The sequence below is a fragment of the Tribolium castaneum genome, chromosome 6 (assembly GCF_031307605.1).
Source record: "Tribolium castaneum strain GA2 chromosome 6, icTriCast1.1, whole genome shotgun sequence".
NCBI classification, from domain to species: Eukaryota; Metazoa; Arthropoda; class Insecta; order Coleoptera; family Tenebrionidae; genus Tribolium; species Tribolium castaneum.
Window position 1 is genome coordinate 5,172,924 of NC_087399.1, and position 19,676 is coordinate 5,192,599.

Genomic DNA, 19,676 nt, shown 5'->3' on the forward strand with positions numbered 1-19,676 from the left:
CCGCAACACGAGTCAATAAAGCAGGTCAAGTGCCAGTTTATCACTCATGTCTTTCGAAAATCTCATCATTTATCGTCGAATTTCCCCTTTAATGTGCTCTCTCTTGGATTACAGCCCCGCTTTTCCGTTTCGGTTAAAGAGTAGAGTTTTAACCTATTGTTCGTAAACAACACAAAAGGAAGGCGGAAAAATGCCATCTTTTAACCGAAACCACTGGGTCAAAGCTCATACCCTCCGCATGTTTACGACACAAGAAACAACCCAATTAGCATGACGTAGTCCATTCGGACGTTGAAAAAACGCCGATTGGTGGACCCTTAATTAAGGACGCCCTGATAGCAAGTGGTCGCTTATCGGATTAGGCGAAGGTCCGCAATACACACTGGCCCTCTTGTGCTATCGGATGTTGTAAATCAGTAAAATGCTCAGATGAACCTGGCAGATAATGTAAGACCAGGGCCGCTTTAATTGCAAACAAGCAGTAAATAACGGTGCAGTGTGGGAATTAGGGACGGCTCGAAATGTATTGTTAAAAAAATTAATCGGGGGACTTCTTTTATTTCCTATGAGTAGTTGCAAACTTGCTTGCTCCTAAATAATACATCAAAGACGCAGCTTATTCAAAACAACGTCATGAAAAATTCATAGGCAAGTTAAAGAAACCTTCGAGTTATTATAAAATCAAAGCCACGTAAACAGTAATTATAAATTGATAACCAAATCCTTTGTTAGTTATCTTAGAGTTAGCCATGAATACGTAACTACGGTACTTTAGTTTTAGTTTATAATTAAACGTTTTAAAAACTCGCAGCTCCAACGTCGGATTATTTATTAAACCGCTAAATTTTAAATAATTCAATCAAACCGGTATTCTATTTGAGGAAGCCTCTCCTTTTATTAGAAACGTCTGAAAATTTACTCCTACGTATGACGACAGGTCGCAGAAATTAATATGAACAGTTCCAGGTGAGTTAAAAGTGTAAGTAAGAACAAATTATTACTACGGTTGAGTACAATAAATTGCAAGAACTTTGGTTGAGTGTCTGCAGTGTTCATTATTTTAATGGGCAATAAATTTACCCAGTACTTGTCTTTATAACCGATCTTGTAAAAAATAAACTAGTCGGCTGCAAACTTTCCGTAATTGGTCTACTAAAATTTCTTTCTCGCATGTCAAATTGCAGTTTTTCGATTAAATTAATCATACTATCGGCGCCTGAACATGTAAGAGGAAGTCTAATTGCATTAAAAAAGTTTCTATTCTATGATAGCGTCCGCTCTTAATTTTTGATGATGTGAGTTTGTCACTTCCCTAATAGGTCAAGTCTGGCACGCAACTTGCATGTAAAAAAAAAGAAAATTAATGAGAGTTGGGGATTACAAAGTACAACAAAGTGGGAACAATGCGGTAAGTGGAAAGTAGTTTCTTCAAGTTTTATTACTGCACCTTATTCCTAGAATTCGCTACTTTATTCAGCTTATTAGCTCCTTTAAAATATTGGGGTTTTGCTGAATTTGGTAATAATTTATAAGTTTTCGAGCCGCACTGGCATCTTTATTGCAAGAACCGCGCAAATGATAACAAAATGAGTAATATATTTAATGTTTTAAATTATGAAAATGTCAGACTCCGGACTGGCCATCAAAGGCGAGTGGACACTCGATGAGAGGGCCATTCACTCAATAATTGTAACAGTCGAGTGTTCATTTGCAAATGCATCTCCAGAGAGGCACTTTTCCTCTAAATTTATCGTTGCAAACTCTGCAAATTCCAACTAAATAAATAAAATCTATTTCCGCCCCTAAAAGGTATCATAAACGTGATTTATTAAACCCTTTGTCACTATCGATTGGCTGCGACCTCGCAAGTTTTTTTGTTTAGAACTTGGTCCTTCTAAAAACACCCCACTTTTAATTAATCAGGCAGTCTTCCAATTAATCTTCGTAAAGTCCCGATTGCAAAAATTTAATGAAATTTCAAGTCCACCCCTCCATTACACCGGACCACTAATCTAATATGGGCGCATGTAATTCACAACCATGATACTACATTTAATTAGTTAACGGTCAACTGCAAAGGGTGGGACGTAATTCTTTTCCGCTGTTAATGAACAACGTCAATCAATCGTCGTGACAATAGTTTGTGTGTTCTAAACCAGCTGCGGAACACGTTACCAACAAAACGTGGTAAAAACATTATCAGTTGTATTTTTAGCCAGGGGGTGTGAAAATATAAGGAATTAACACCGAAGCAAAGCTCAATTAATTTGTAATGGCTTTTGCTCTATTTTGCTAATGCGATGAACGGTGAGCTAAGTTATTCTCACTATAATAACTTCAATATTACCCGTTGCTTGTAATTGCGATAGGAAATTAAGTGCTATCCTCTAGGGAAGAAGCACGAAACTAAACTAATCCGCCGTATGAGGAGCGAAGTATGGAAAAGGCCCTTTTGTAGCCTTAATCAAAACCGAAATTCATCTATATTTATTACGCTCCCAAAGCCGCCAAATAATCACAACTTTCAAAAAATCATTCTTTGGGCTCTGCTATTCAGTTTATTCAGGGTTTTTAATCCAGAAATGGAACTAATAATTAACAACAAAATGCAGAAGGACTGATCCGGAGTGAATTAATTTTGTTAATTAATGCTACCAGCAGATGATTCGGGTTCATAGATTTAAATTATGACAAACTGCATATTCTATTACCCCCGTAATTGGAGCATATGCGATGAGCAGTGACCGCAGAAAATTGAATTTATTGCATAAATTAGAGTTTTTAAAGATGATTTATTTTCGCGATACTCTTGTCATATTATTCACGATTACGTTTTTGTTAAATCCGAACGAAAACATGTATATTTTCCAATATTGTGGAAATCCATTTGCTCCCAATGGTCGTATTTTTTGCCGGCTGTTGGTCACCGAAAGCGCTGGCCGTTTCAGTTACATAACTTGAAATGAAAGATTTGTTATTTTCCGGCTGAATCGGCCCCATTCAATTTCCCGCGTAAAATAATTTACGAAAATTATCGTCCTGTTATGGGTTTTAGGTGCGAATTTATTGTTCCGCGTTCGACAAATAAAGAACATAGGAAAAGGTTAATAAATTTGGGACGAAGTACAAATAAAACGGTAAACAGGAAGTTTTGTAAAAATACAACATAAGGGATGGTTTACCTTCCACGTGTCAGAATGAGTTATAGGCGGCGAGTCTTGACACCATACACTATTTATACACAGAATGCTGATACACGTCAACACTGTATTGATACATCACTATGCTTAAGCTATTTTCCATAGAAAATCCTTTTAAGGCACAAAAGCCCGAAATGTGCTCCCGACGCGTACATAAATTAAGGTGGCTAATAAACCAGCGATGCATTATCAAGGAACCAACAAAAGAAACTGTATTAACAATTTTATTGTGTCTGTGCCTACAATACCAAACGACAAGACAATGCACCTGCCTTTAGTATTTTCCTGATTTATGTCGGTTAAAGCTGAGACGCGCTGGATATTTCAATCTTGAAAAAACTTTTCTAATTTATTTATCACGAAACCTAATTAGTCCGGGAAAATTCGGTTACGATCAGAATATTTTATCCGACCGTTCGATACCCTGTCCATCAATTACGTCGAGTGGACAAACAAAAAAATTCTGTAAAAGTTTTTTACGTTTAATCAACGATTTTCACATATCTGGAGGGCTTAAGCCGTTGTGATGAATTTCGAAACGCGGTAATTGATGAAGGCTAAATTATTTTCGCAGCAAGCCCTAATTTGTCCGGACACTAGGGACCAAAAAATGACCCCTCATTTCGTCAACTATTTACTTGCGTAAAGTTGATTTGAATTTTACCACAAACTAACCGGCAGTCTGTGCAGTTTTATTAATGCTTTTTACGTCCGCTAAAGTAAAATAAAGTGTAAAGCATCGCACAAAGGGCTTGTAAAATTCTCAATTTTCCTTTAATTACGCCCTTGAGAAAAAGTTAGAATGACTCGTTAAGAATTAATTGTTATTGTTCCGCTTGCATTTATCTTGCCCTGATTTCATGCAAATTGGCAATTTGTGGAAAAAACCATGTCCAGATGTTGCTTTACGGAATAACATAATTGTTTGCTGTTTGTTACTAACAAGTTAATTGTGTTAGGACACTAGCCCAAGTAACTCAAAGTTAAAAACTTTACGTTTCAAATATTCAAATTAAGAAATTCCGCTGGTGAAAGGGATCAAATGCGGAGCAGCGACTTTGTAGGCTTTTGTGTATGAAACTTAAATAAAGTTTAATGAGAATGGGGTCTTCTAAAAATAATTTAGAGGGCCAACTAACGAGATATTCGCATGAAAGTGTTTCATCAAAAGTTTGGAATCCAGAGTGGACCGCCGTATATTTCATTATTTTATATGTCACGTTAATGCAACACATCCGTCTGCTTTTGTAAATTGGTTTAATTAACGGCCGCCTAAATCAAAATTAACCCTCGGGAATCAGCTCTAATTTACTTTTATTAAAACTAACGGTACTGGTTTCGCAAAATAGGCTCAAAGCTCGTTCATTTTTTATTTATTAAGACAACTGTCCTTAAAAAACCAAGAAATTCGATTAGTTTTTACATTGCTCGTGTATGTGTACCTATTTTATTTGTTTGTGTTTTCACTCGATCTTTATAACATTCGCTAGAACCAACATTTCCAGTCTAGATTCTGCGAAAACAGCGATATCTTTTAGATAAGCAAACATGTCATTTTATTAAATTTCCCCCTAGAGTTTTCTTACTGCACTTCCATTTCAAAAACGCAGTCATGGCAACATTTAGGAGTTAATTGCGATAAAGAGCCCCGACACATTCACCAACACTTATTGACATGTGACACCTAAATAATGAACATCCCCATTCAAAACATTTCATTCGACATGCAGTCGGTTATTATAAACCGAACATCAATATAATCGTCGATGTATAAACCAAACCGTGGCTGATTTTTCATCTTTGTAAAACAAGTGGGATTCTATCAATATTCAATATCACATTTTTGGCAATTTTCGGGATGATGTCTCGAAACAATGTTTGTAAATATCCGACCCTATCACATTTTTGGGGAATTTAAAAAATAACTTGAGGGCATGAGGGTGAGCTCGGGCTTATGCACCCTTTGTATTGTTTGCAGTGACAGAATTTATGGAGTTGTCACAAGGGTGGAGGCTGATGGCTCACACTTAACACCGTTATACGTTACTCTATTTGTAGGATTTATTAACAATGGCTGTAAATTAAAATAAGGGGGGCCAACTGGATGAATAGCCAGCGCAAACGGTCAGTATCAGAGTTAGTTCGATTCAATTTGCAATAAAAAAATTAGCAAAATGGAATGGTATGCATTTATCTAATTGGGAGCGACGGTACATTGAGTTCAATAATGATGAGTTTTAATATTTAATCCAATCAATAATTGAAATTGTTAGGAGATCCTAAGAATAATTGCGTGACGTTTGCGCTGATGGGTTTGTGTCCATCAATAAATTATTTTTATTGATTCAAAGGTAGGCATAACGCGAGTTACAGTCATTACCCGCTTGGCCCTGGCAGAAATATAACTCATTAATTCCAAGCGCCTTTTACACAATTTATTTACACGAACTCAGACACAATTCCAATATTTCAGATCAAACACAAGATCTTGCGTTGTTTAACGATTCGAAGATAACCCAAGTCCTAGTTATAAATAATTCAGAGCGACTTCAATTTGCGTCTTCAATTTTAGATATTTAAATTCAGGCAAACATGCTCCTGAGCGTAATTTGTGTAACTTGCCTCGCATGAAACCTTCCGTACTTGTTTGCTAAAAATTGAATTTTCCTTTCTTAGACGTCCTTTAATGAAATAAATAAAGTTTTAATTGGATATCACAAATGCACTCATATATCACAATTGCAAGTGGTTTTGTGCTATAATAATTAATACCGGGCTCTCGGGACGAAACAGGTCAAATGACTACTTGCCGGTCAATTATCGGAATTACTGGTCTCTCCTAACAAAAGATTCTACAAAGTTGCTAAATGTTGTTTGTGCTCCTGTTATTAAAAATCAAAACAGACAAAACATCCAAATTAAATTCTTCGAAGGAGAAATTCCGGATGTAAAATATGACATGACATCTAATCCCCTTTCCGTGAAATAATATCTCATCTCTGAATATCCATTAAAGAAATTTTATGGCAGCGATAAAATATCCTGTGGAGTTGTTAAACAAATTAAAAAAATGTGTGGCAGCAAAGTTTGGAAGCTGGCCCAATAATATTCAAATAGGACAGCGCCAGTGGCAAATTTGCGATAATAAGAGGATACAGGAGACTTATTCCTTTAAGTGTCCCTCTAATATGTAAATCTCTTCAGTCTGGCTGAACTAAACGGATCATAAGTTGGTCTAGGTATTACGTGCACGTTCGGTAACGACAATTTCACGTGACTACAAACACGTTTTGCTGACGTAAACCTCGGACAGTGCGCTCTCCAAATTTAAAATTTCACATTATCGGACGCCCGATTATCCTTTTAATGCGATGCCATCGCGTTCGAATGGTCAGTTCGGTTCGATGTTACAGGAAGGCTTAAAAATAGAACCAGGAGACGAAAATACCCATTCTTGCTATAAATACCGACATTACACATTCAGGACGAAAACGTAAGAATTGTCTAAGCCCAAAAAAAATAGTGCAGTGTGAGAAGGGTTAATGGTTCTACAATCCAAATAACTGAAATTTGGACACAGAGCTAACAGAAAGGCGAGATTGTTTGATGGTCTGGTGAAGGATATGATGTATGAAGCGAAATACAAGGATAGAGTAAAGTTAAATATTTGAGGATCTAAATCCAAACATATTGGAAGCGGACGTTGAACTCGAAATTCTTTTGCTCCATCCATTAGATAAACTCTCAAAATTACTCCCTGCTTTTTTGCAATTTTTAAAGAAGTTACTGTAACGAGTTTGTTTATTATTATAACTGCTTTTGTTAAAAAATTATTATTTGTGCATGTTTACCAAACCCAATTACATGTGGAGTTTAAAACTAAATACATATTCAAAACTTTGTCACTGAGTTAAAACGTAAACCGTGGCAACTGCGTCCTGAACACAACTCGTCAATTTTAATTACATTTTGCACAGAATTTTGAGTAAGCTCCACTCAAACAATATAAATTGCGTTTTACTGCACGTTTGAATTAATTAAAAAATGCACCTAAATGATGTTTTCAGGTAGTTATTTCAAATTCCTGGTAGATCGAACCAGCTTTACGTGATATTAATTTACTGAAAAAACACTTGCTTCAACCGTGTCAGAAAGGTGTCGAATAAGGCAAACGCTGAATCGTCTCTAAATAAAAATACAATTTAAAATATGTTATAAATTGAAATCGACTTGCTCCAAGGCGTGCGATACGAATCTGCAAGCGTGCATTTTCCGCAGTTGAAAGCTCTCGTAAAATAAAGACGTTTGGTTGAATTAAAGCGTTTTTTCTAACACGTCTATAGATGTTTTCAGTGGCATGATTTTACGGGCTTCAGGTTGGGTATTAATGTATGCAAAGAGCTTTCCTGTGTGTTTGCATATATCAGTGTCTTCCTAATGGAGTAGGGCTCTTAATGAAGCGCGGACGTGAAAAAAGTAGTCCTTCGTCACCTCTTGCAAACTTGCTTCCGGGAGGACGTGTCTAGCCAGGCGAGGTGCTGATAAATATATTATAGGCCGGGTATAAGACGACTTTTTCGGTATAATGGATGCGCGCTGAAAGAGCCAACCAGATAAATTTGATAGATCTCGAACAACGTACTCTTGTAGATCTATTCGGGGGAAAGCGACTGAAAAAAGCGCTCAGGGACCCACTAAACGTATTGTGTTTCCAAATTGAACGAATTCGCGTTATAGATATGTGTTTGATTATTTTTCTTCATTTCAAGCAAGCTTATTTAAAAATCACAAAACACAGGAGATAGCGAATCTTTCTTGGGTAAATTCATGTGATTAAGATTTAATTTGTAATGCAATTATTTGTGGTTAATCACAGATAAGTACATTTAGGTCGAGCAAAGCTAGAATTAATCAATCTCTAAACAATTTATCTTATTTTCTACATTAAGAGAAGAGGAGAGTTTTTGTTGTTTTTGTCGGTATCCACCAATCCCCGACAGGGCGACAACTGGCCGTGCACCCTTACAACTTTTTTTAAATGTCAAATCAATTAATCCTTTAATTTACTTTCGTTAGAAGTTCAGCTTAACAAAAAATTAGGCTAGTTTTAACGATTGTTATACTGTGTTCCGTCTAAACCCCACATTGGAAGTACTGCTAGTTCTAATAATAATAGTTATCTGAAAATTTGTATATAACCATAATCTCTTAGCTCAATGAAAATATTTTCAAGTTGGTTACTATCAACTTCCTTTTTTTTTTAAATGGAAAGCTATATTTTTTAATGCGTTTTTTAGATTACTAGAGTTATTTTAAGGTAGTTTTCATAAGGTTTCTCTATACTTAAATTTAGCAGTTTACGAAATATTTAAAGTTTTTTTTTTGAATATGCACCTTCCACTTTTACTCTACCATTTTTTTTAATTCAGAAATATTTTTTAGACAAAGACAAAGCCTAGATTTTTCCTTTGGTGTTTTCAAATTTATAAAAAAGAAATAACAAACTCCAAATGTTTGAAGTTAAGTTTCTAAAACCTCAAGCACCCATAACTCACTTTTTTCAATTGAAATGCCAAGTTTTATTTCATTGAATCGTAGAGACTTTAATTCTGCATCGAACTGTATTAGGATTATTTATACGTATGGTTAATATTTAGTTACAAAAACTTTTTGTTGAAATTAGAAATTCATTAGCCATAGGCCATATCTCATAAGTTGTCATAGAAAGGAGAGAAAAAATGTAAAAAATATTTTTTTTAATAAATTTATTTTATTTTCACAAGACGGACAATACAATTTTGAACAGAGTTTGTTGTTTGATTAATCAGAAATCTTTTTATGGCAAACTATGCAAAAATAGCTGTTGTAAGAAAATTTTTACAATGTCAAAAAAAAACAACATAGGTTGAAAACTATCACAGATAGGTATAGGGGATACTAATACAGATCGGCGCAGAAAAAATTCTCCTCCACCTAGTAAGATAAAAATTGAGACATCCCATTTAAAAAAATTAACTTATGGGTACTTAAAGTTGTCCAAACTTAATCTTAAAATTTTTGCGTTTATTAAATTCTTTTCAAATTTTGAACACACTGACGAATAGATATAGACTCCTTCTTTTAATTCTCCAAATATAATTTTGAAATCCCTAAAACTAAGAGAGTTGCCGATTTTTTAAGTGACAAATGCAAATCCAAAAATTTTCAAAAAAGCTTAAATAACTCGAAAAAGGTTAAACTTAGGTATAGGAAAAGCTAACAAAGACGGCCTTAAAATAACTTAACTAATCCAAAAACGCAGTGAAAAACATAGTTTTTCATTTAAAACAAAAAAGTTGATAACTTTCAAATACTTACCTTTACTAGAACTTGAATACTTTTAATGTGGGGTTTAGACGTACACCCTGTATGAGTTTTAATTAAACATCAGTGGTGTGCCTGACGCAATGGACTTGAGTTTCACCCTCAAGGCATAAGAAGCATACGTGTCTAACTTCCCGGCGTTAACAAGTAAGTTTCGTCTGAGATATTAAAAAGAGAATTCGAACACCTGAGGTTCTCTCCGTTTCGATCTTCCGCCAGCCTTAGTTTCAGGCAACGAAGCCGTGAGATTCAGACATTTGACACTTTGTACTTTGGAGCCAATCTCCTTAAAGGTTTTTGCTTAATTTCACGCTTTCTTCTCGATTAGGAAAGACCTCGCTAACGTGTGGATATTCCCAAGCCGTTTCCAATAAAATAATTTTCGATCGATTTGTGGGTGGCCGCCCGTGGGCAGAATTAACCGGATTACATCTAGATTCGCGCATTGTTCCCCATGTAATTATTTGATTTACGAGGGTGAAAGCAAGATGGAAACGGTTATTCATGTCGCACATGCTTTTGCACGCGACCTGAACAATGAGCAGATTGTTGAGCGGCCAATTCCTAGCCCCAGTTCCCACATAAAGAGGAGGAACTTTTTCTAATTTCGCGTATTAGCTTGATTTATTAGTCGGGTAATATGAGGCGAAATTGGGAGCCGTGTTGATTTTGTGGCCGGCAAAATATAAGCTAAATACGGTTTCCAACGTCGATTGATTCTGCTAATGTGCTATAACTAAAGCAAACAATATAACGGAATAAAAATCAAAACGGATAAATCAAACCAACACATGAATTGCTATTATGGGTTTGTAGCTCGGACAAGATAATACGGGATAACTGACAAAATATTATTGCGTCAGCCGAAACAAGGCTTTGTTGGCGCAGGAAATGTTTTTAATAATCTTGTGTATTTTCACAAAGTCGGGTATTCCATTATAAAACATACAACAATGCTGCATTCTACGCTCACTAATGGATTTATTTACAAACAAAACCATTTTTCTATAGAGGTAACAAGATTTTTCAGGAGTGCCTTTCCAAAATGTTGAAAATTACAAAATCACTATTATCCTCATTTCATCAGCAATGCGAAAATCTTGTTGTTTATTTTATCATTGCATTTTTGTACATTTTCTAGCGTGGAATCTGAAGTAATAATATCCACCTTTGGAATAAATGTAACAGCACGTCAGTAGCAGATACTGGCCTTTATCAAACTTTTAAAACTTTCTATTCGACATAAACAGTATCTCTCATGTAAAACCCACCACTAACTAAATTCGAGATTTATTAACTACAATCGGGCTTCCGTATCGCAGGAGTTTGTAGACATTTAGACGCATATAAAAGAATTGTTCTGACAAACTCCCAAAGCAATAAAATGGAAACTGTTTTGAGCAACCGACGTAATTGTCATACTCGTACCCCACTTCTCTGAGTTGGGTATAAATAAAATAATAAACTATTAATTAATATGTTGTTTTATTTTTAGAATATTAATACACAAATATACAAATTACATAAATGGAAATTCAAACAAATAAGTAATGACGAGGTTTAACGACTAACTCAGCTTATATAAAAATAAACCTCCACAAATAGTAATTACTCCGGCATGAATTTTTTATGTTATCTATGTGAATGCTACGTAATCAGAAGGTTAGAAAGTACCGCCTCCGCTTACATATCAGTCCCCAATCTACATGAAAACCCACCGACAAAAATAGTCCCTTCTGTCCTAATTTACGTACAATAAAGAAGCTTTATGAAATCATATTTTCCTTTGTGTCAACTAACACATCCCCAAACGGTGTTAATTACTAGACCGTAAATTTGAAGTGTCAGCGGTTATAGCCTGCTTCCAAGCTCGTTGAAAATTTTCATTGCCGAAACATTGCTCCAAATCCCGCTGATTGGCACCTAGGATGAGTCTATTAAGATTGACAGAGCGTCTCCAGAACATTGCCAATTATTCAAAAGATAATCCCGATCTCCTTGGCTAGAATTTATAGACCGGGTGGCAAATTCTTCCACCAAGTTCATCAATTAACACTGCCACTTGAACCCCGGCCGTCTGTTCGTGAGATATCCTCACGCCTCCAAGAAAAGATAAGCAAAATGCTTAAAATACATACGTCATTCATCAAAATTAATTAGCTGCGGCATCGAAAGATCACTTGATAAACCACAAGTCCGATGTGTGCACCCCGAGTGGATAAAATGTTAAATAAAAGATTTATTTGATTTCGCCTGCCGATAAATTCCATTTTATTTGGTCGATGCGAACGGAAATAATTTATTTCCATTCGGGTGTTCCTATCTTAGCGCACATAGAGACAAATAACAAAGACATTTTTACTGGTCGTGAGTGTTAAATGCAAAAATGGGAAACCATTGGATACTGCTTACTGTGACCATTAAGATAAGCTAACGGTATCGCCGAGCTTTCAATATTTTAAGCAACACTTAGAGTAAGCCGCTCTGAGTATTGATTATTGCTTACACTTTTGTGACGAAAATTGAGGCAATAGACGTTTGTGGATAAAGACCAAATGAATTTATTATTTTATCCACTATTACAATCAGCACGAAATGCATTGTAGAAAATAATGGCTTATGGATGGTACAAAACCAAATGTTTTTGATGGCAGTTCTCAAGCATCCCTCTAATGCGTGTCCACTCTAATAGTAATAAACGATAATGCACCGATAATAGTAATGTAAAGATGGAAATGTGCTTGTGCACTGGGGTAATAAATTTTGTAATATCAATAATGCGCCATTACGTATAGAAACTGTATCTGATGTCTGTTTTTGTGGTTTTGATGAGAAACAATAATTTTGGACATTTTTACAATAGTCGGGTACCAACCGACCCAAAAGTTTGGCTTAATCCCCATTATTCAGCCGTGCCAAAAAACCGAACTAATGATGATATGTGGGAATGACACCTCTGAGAATAAACAAATTTCAGTTTATGGGTCCGACCCCCGCCAAAGAACTAAATTTCCAACGAAAGCTCCATTTTCCCTCTAATTACAATGTTTCGGGTGCATTTTAAAAGCAACCGCGCGACGAATTTCAATTTGGATGCTGACAATAGTGGCAGATGGATCGAAGCAGAGCGAATCGATTAGTTTCGGCTTAATCCAGCACAGCGCTTTAATTGCTTCCAATCGTCGAAAGTTCAAGAGTTCGAAACACAAACAAGTCACAAAAATTAACAGGGAAATCCATTAATTCGCAGCTAGCCCGAGGAAAGCGCACATGTGAATGCTTGATATTCAAGAGTTCAAGGAGTAGAGCGTTTTCTGACAGACAGCCGAAGTGAAGGCAAAATAGCACGACTGCGAGTTTATCGAGCCTGTTTCTGACATCTCTCGCCTAATTTCCGGTGCACGGCGGGCTTAGAAACTAGAGTGAAAATTCAATTCTCTCCATCCGTGTTTTGATGTATTCATTATCTTATTAAGTGTCTTTTACGCGAGCTTTCCACGAACATGCGCTTTGTTCAGGCCAGGTATTCGGCAAACGGCAAAGTTTTACGATGACGTGATCTAGGCGAATAAAAAAAGTAATAAACGGTAATGGAAACAAAGACGGTTTTTATATAAATAAAATAAGGCGAACCCAACTATAACAATCCCAAGGCTCATAAACTCGCGATGGGGCATCAACAACACTGTTATTTGAATTGCCGAAATTCATCATTTCTTGAGCTTACTGCCGGAGCTTTCTCAAGTAATTAAATTCCTGTTGATTTTGAACGTGTAGACACTAAATTTCCACGTTTACTTTGGGACTAAAGTCGGTTAGTTCAAATCTAGGAGTACTGTGCTTGTAAGATTTGAAGTAAATTTTTGTGAAACAAAGTGTAGGTAAAAGTAATTGTTGTACGTTGCATGTCTTGCACAAAAGAGTCGAAAGCCCGTAAGCTCCATTTCCAAAGCTCCACCGCTTTTACAGATTTAATTAATAAAGAATGCATCCCTATTTTCATGGCTTTCATGCGTTTTTAGTCCAGGTAACGCATTCAATTAGTACGATTCCCGGCAGATTAGCGAGGAATTTTCAAAGAAGTTCTTTAGCTCATTCCGCGTGTATTATTTATGGCGTTTTACTTTGTGACTTTGCAGCATCTGTTGCTTCAGCACAGATATACGTAATCAGCAGCCCCAACATCATCAATTTCCCTACTCTCCATCTGTAACGTCCTGTCCCGTTTCTCATCGCAAACAGCACTTTTGTCCCACATTATTTGCAACAAAGAGGGTGATGGAAATCGAACCCAATTGTAAAGCTCGTTTTAATGGGCCTTTTTGTCTTCTGACAGCGAAATTTACAGGCGTGCAGTCGCCACGTGCCCCAATCAAGCCTTATTAAGTGGACAAGATTTTTTCGAACAGCTTGTGTGAGCGAAGGAATGTAATTAATGGAGGGGTTATTGTTCCCGTAATTTCGCCGATATTTTTTAATGCAATGAAGTGTCGGAATGACTCAGCCCTAATTGCTCGAGTGTCTCGGGTATTAATGTGGGATTACAGGAAGGAATACCAGCTCGGTCAATAAATAAAAAGCTCGGCGAAACAGTTCGGAAACATCCATAAATCTAAATAATTCTCGAAAATAAAACCAGTTATTGTGATTTGCGTGCGCGGATAATTGAATTCGAACCCCGTCAAGTTCATAGCGCTGTACTTATCTTCCCCCGTAAACAAAATGTTACCTATTATTTATTCATTTGGGAAGCGCGAGGTCCCAGGGGACGCAACTCGACCCCCGAAACGTGAGTCATTGCTTCAGTTTCCGCTCACTTCATATTTCTCGATCGTCTTCCATGTAAATTCGTTACTCGTGTTTTTATGTCGGCCGTAATTTCCCGGAATGGAGAAAAACAGACCGGAATTTTTAAAGGTGGCCGTAATGAATTTTCCAGTGGACGCTTTAAAACATGTGAAAATTATGGAGTTGCCGAAGAGATTCCTTGTAGAAAATTGAATTGGGTTGCCTTCTACTAGACGTTATTTATAACACCGCGAGTCGGGCCCTTATACCGTCATCTAAAGAACGATTCGCGGCAACTTACTAAATGAGATCTTAAATTTATTTTACACGCTCGCAAATACTGGTCGGAGGAACAAATGGCCAATCAGCTTTATTTGGCCGGAACGAAATTTTCGTTTTGAGAGTTGGAGATAAATAAATTTAATGCATTAAAGCATTGAGGGCCGGTTTATTTATAGAAAGCTTTATAAAATTTAATTCGTTGTTAAAAGTTAACACCAATCTTTGTTCATTTCGGTCACGTGATCATTTAATTGAAGGATAAATTAAAAAAAACATTTTTTTTATTCTGATTCGTAGTTTTACACAAACACTTTCTGTTAAACTGAATTGGTTTCTGTGTGATTATTCGTTTTTGTGATACCGAAAAAAATTTGTTTGAGCAGATTCACCTTGTATATTTTTTAGAAAAACATACAACTTTGTAACATTTGTATAGCTACGATATACAGTCACGATCAAAAAGAATAACACCCGAGCTAACCAGACCGGATAGCAAAAATACAAGCAAAATATTTTAAGTCATAAGTTTCAACAAACAAGTTAGTTTGTAAATTGTCCTGCTAGGTTACATAATATCCACCTAGTTTATAGACTAGCCAAACGTACACATTAAGCGTTTTATAATAATAATAATAATAATAATAATAATAATAATAATAATAATAATAATAATAATAATAATAATAATAATAATAATAATAATAATAATAATAATAATTTTTATTTCATAATACAGATAATTGTATTGTCAATTAGAAATATAATAAAATAATATAATGACTGTATAAAGTCACACAAATGTAACTTTAGAAAAAGAATTCGTTTAAAGTGTAGCAATTTTTTTGTAGCAATTTTTTTAAGGTGGTGTTTAAATAAATAAATATCGAAGAGATATATGACTGCGATTTTAGGGGTGTCATTCTTTTTGATCGCGACTGTACCTAGATAAGCATGCACACAACACATTTATTTTCAAACAAAGCCAAAATTGTTGAATAAATTAGAGTTTGCGTTTTTGTACCCTCCAAATTTTTGTGATTAAATGCCTTCAAAAAATTTAATTTTTCAAATTCCTGATAAAGACGCATAGTTTTAAAATACATGTCCCATTTTGTTATAATGTAGCATTTGGAAAGGAATTCTAACTTTAATTGCAAGTTATCATGTTATATTTTCCTGAAAGAATATAAAATTTAAAAAGCTAGAAATAGTGAATTTTATATTACTACGTATGTGTAACAATAAAGCTAAGCTTTAAAGCATGTCGTGCATTTTTAATGAGGATTAGATTTGGTAATGTGGTCATAAAAAAATTGCTAATCATGTAAAATAAAATTTATATTTGTTGAAACAAGCAAATCTCCTTGAAGCTTCAGCAAAATGAAGCCCCATTTGTGGACTCGCTTCCAACCACTTATGATTCGAGCTTCATCTGACCTCATTATCCCTCCGGATAGTTTAAGTCATCAATAGCGAAAACCTCTAAAACTCGCTTAATTCGCGATCTTTCCTAGCAATGGCCACTGATCTTGTGCTTTTATAATCAGAAAAGAGAAGGAAGGGATTTATGGCTAGTGAACTGTGACAGCCAGCTTTAGTTTGTACGAACGTTCCAAAGCCATATTGTCACGATTAAGATAGGTTACCCTCCAGCAATGGGAGATTTGTTATGTGATGATAATCCCACAGGACCTAGGGATCGGTTAATATTTGTACATAATATGTCCTACAAACCAAAAAATCGATTTATTATAAATGGTCATAAAATGTATGAGGGGCCTCCGATTTAAAGCCTCCACTTGTGTTTTTTGTTCCCCGCCGTTAGCAGCTGATACAGTCGTAAATTCTCCGTTCTTACTTTAACCCTTTGTTCCTTTCGTTCATTATTAAGTACAGGCCTTTAACATTAATTTGGTTAATAACAGCCGCCTTATTTGCAGATGAAATTTAATTGAAGTAATAAATCCCCTAATTAAAATCTCATTGCCGGGCCTAGCATGGGGCGCTACAAGGTGTTCCATTGAAAAATCGCAGATGTGTCCCAGCGTTAACTCCCAACACATTTGCCCGTAATCCGCCAAACAAAGCCGACTTTATTCCGTCCACAAACATGTTGGTCTCTTCACAGCCGATAAACTTTTATTTACCATCGTGGAGAAATAGTGAAAAAATCATCGCCCGGGTCGGAATAAATCCGTTTTAATCCCGGGACAAAGCAAGTTGCACAAACAGTTGCTCTTTTTGCCGGAGGTACTTAAGTTTTTAATGTGCGGTTTGTAATGCGGGCTTTTTCATCAACAGCCGCCACATCTGTTTAGGGTAGTGGCACGGGTCGGAAATTTCACGCATTTAGTGTTGGGAGTAGTGGTTGATGCCAAATTGGCAGAGAAACCGCACGTTGGAATGGTGTCGGACGGCATCCGCTGGACTGACACATGGGCGGACGGAAGCTCCATGCATCCATTGGGGTGAATAGATTGGTCAGGTTGCCAACCTCGGCGCTTTATTGCAGACAATGCCCAAGATCTGACACGGGGAACCACCCGACTATTCACGCGATGAAGTGACAAGCTACGATTTTTTCCTCAAACAAACTGCCATTCATCATGAGGCGCTCCGGATTTTTTTTCTGAGATTCGATTAAAAAAAATAAAGCTTAAATTAAATTTTCACAATTTCTCTCGGACGCGTGACGTATTGGCGTGAGCTGCTCTAAATTTCAGCAAATTTTCCGTAAATTATTAAAACAGAAATAGTTTAAAATATGCATAAGCAACATGAGCGATAAAAAGTTGTATTCTCTGGAGAAAGATTAAGTCGACGGTCATGAAATTTTTATAAATGTTGTTGACTGAATTGCTTAGGTTCAACTATCGATTCAAAAATAACTGCATAATTCAAATTTGATTACATTTTTTATTGAAAATTGGTAAATAGAATAATAAATGTGCATCCCTGACCTAGTCGGTCATAAAACAATAATTGATTACTTGCTAGATCAAGCAGACTTTTTAATCTAATCAAAAGTGAAGCATTCAAGTTGGTAAGACTGGAACTGTGCGTATTGAACATACTTTGAGTTTATTTTTGCGTTGCTTTCAAGTCCAATATTGCAAATTGCAAGTTGAGCTTTGTAGTTGGGAAAAGTTACACTCATAACGGGCAAGCAATAAGAGTCAATAAACAAACAACTTGCAAGTCGTTACTCGTTAACTTGCAGGTAAACAACCATTTAAAGAGCGCAAAAAAATTACTTTTATTCAAGCAAATGACTCTTTCAAAAGTAATAACAAGAGCTGCAATTATTATTGTTAGGATGAATCTTTTTCCCAGTTAAAAGCTCAAAAGTGGTATATCTGGGGTCAAAAAACACGCATTATCTCGGCTCCACTTGTCTGTCACAATTTATCTTCCTCCAGCCACAATCGCCTTAAATAATGAATGAAACCAGGAACCACGATTTCAATTAATATTTAAGGCTTCTGACCCAAAATACCACCCCGGGAAGAAATTAGCTGGAAAGCCACAACCCACAAAATTAAATTTTCTAAAAGATTTCATTCCATAAAATACAGTACAATTAAATTACCCCAGCCACATACGCCTTCAATTCCCTTAGTTTTAGAGCCACTTTTAGATTTTCACTCTTATTTCAGTCACGTAACACATTTTTCATACCTCGATTGGAAAAATCTAGAAATTTTTAAAATAATGGAACCGAAATGTACGAGATAACAGTAATATATTATGACAAAAATGTGAGCCGCGAACTCTATGATTGCAAAGTAAAATATTTTTACTGTCTTTTCCATTCCGTTTCAAAATATGCTGAGTATGTGGGTGGAAGAAATTTGTCTTTCGACGAAACAAGCGCTCTCATAAATTTGTATCAGCAAGATTTATCCCGCAGCTATTAGCTAAGTGATACCGGCTATAATTTAGCAGCCTCATTATCAAATCGCATCGGCTGAGACTTTGGCCCATTTTTCGACGTCTGTTCGAATGTTTTTGTTTAATTAACACTCCAGCTACCAGAATGACATGTTTACATGTAAACTTTGAAGTATGTTTACTTTCAAAACTGAAAAAAACTGAAAAAAAATTAAAAAAACTTTCAGATGAGAAAGCTTTCAACTGTTTATTAAAAAAAATAGAGCAGATTGTGCAGCAATAAATTAATATCTCCGGATTTGAAAATCAATCAAATCAGTTCATGCACCGCCGACTGCACGGTTTAAAAACGAATTAAATCACCTCGAACTCAAGTTAACGCTCATTATGTCAATTAAATCAAATTAATTAATTCGTAGGCACACGGCCGCCAATCCTTGTAATTTCAGCGAATGGAAACTCAAGACGTCGCGAACTTACCTACGCTCCAGGTGAGCACCACCAGGTTAATTAGCCCGAGACACGTTACGTACATTGTCACAGTTTCACTCACAATTCTCACTCGAGAGCACAGTTCACGAGTTTGAAAGTTGCCGAAAGCGCGCCGAAACCTCCAAAGCTCCGATAGATTTCAGACAAACGCCGGGGAAATACTGGAGGGTTCGGTGCGCCAGAATATCGCGACTCTCTTCGGTTGGATATCAACAGTTGAAAGGGAGGCGCTTGCGCCTTCCAACTTCATTTTGATAGTTTGTCACCTTGTTAAGTGCCGTTTTATGTGTAAGTGGCAAGTTGACTTTGGTATAACAAGTTCTCGTCATGTTTAACACGATTTGCTGGTAATTCCAGCAAATATTCGGTTGGGCGCATAAATCGAACGAAAGTTCATGCATTTCCTCAGAGGGCTGTTTTCTGATCATTGCCATTCCTCAAATTTATGGGAGATTGTGAGGCGAATTCGTTGTGCGCCTAACAGCGTGTTTAAAGAACAAAGACTCAAATTTGTGTTTATTTATTTGGGAAATCATAATAAACGGGTCGTTGTCGAACTTTGGGTTCATTGATCTAACTGGTGGGAGCAAGAAAAGTTTTCTGTCTTCATCAGGTATTAATATTTTTTCGACTTGTCGCCAACAATATAATTGAAATAGT

General features: G+C 36.1%; 1 protein-coding gene across 1 annotated transcript in view; it reads right to left on the reverse strand.

Annotated features, from left to right (window-relative positions):
* The window catches only part of LOC664228 (protein amalgam), a 38,033-nt gene extending 18,828 nt beyond the window's left edge, over positions 1–19,205 (reverse strand). Inside the window, exon 1 of the mRNA XM_008198648.3 lies at positions 19,005–19,205. Coding sequence (XP_008196870.1) covers positions 19,005–19,059 — 55 coding nt within the window. The 5' untranslated portion in view covers positions 19,060–19,205. The remainder of the gene's footprint in view (positions 1–19,004) is intronic.
* Positions 19,206–19,676: the final 471 nt, after the last annotated feature.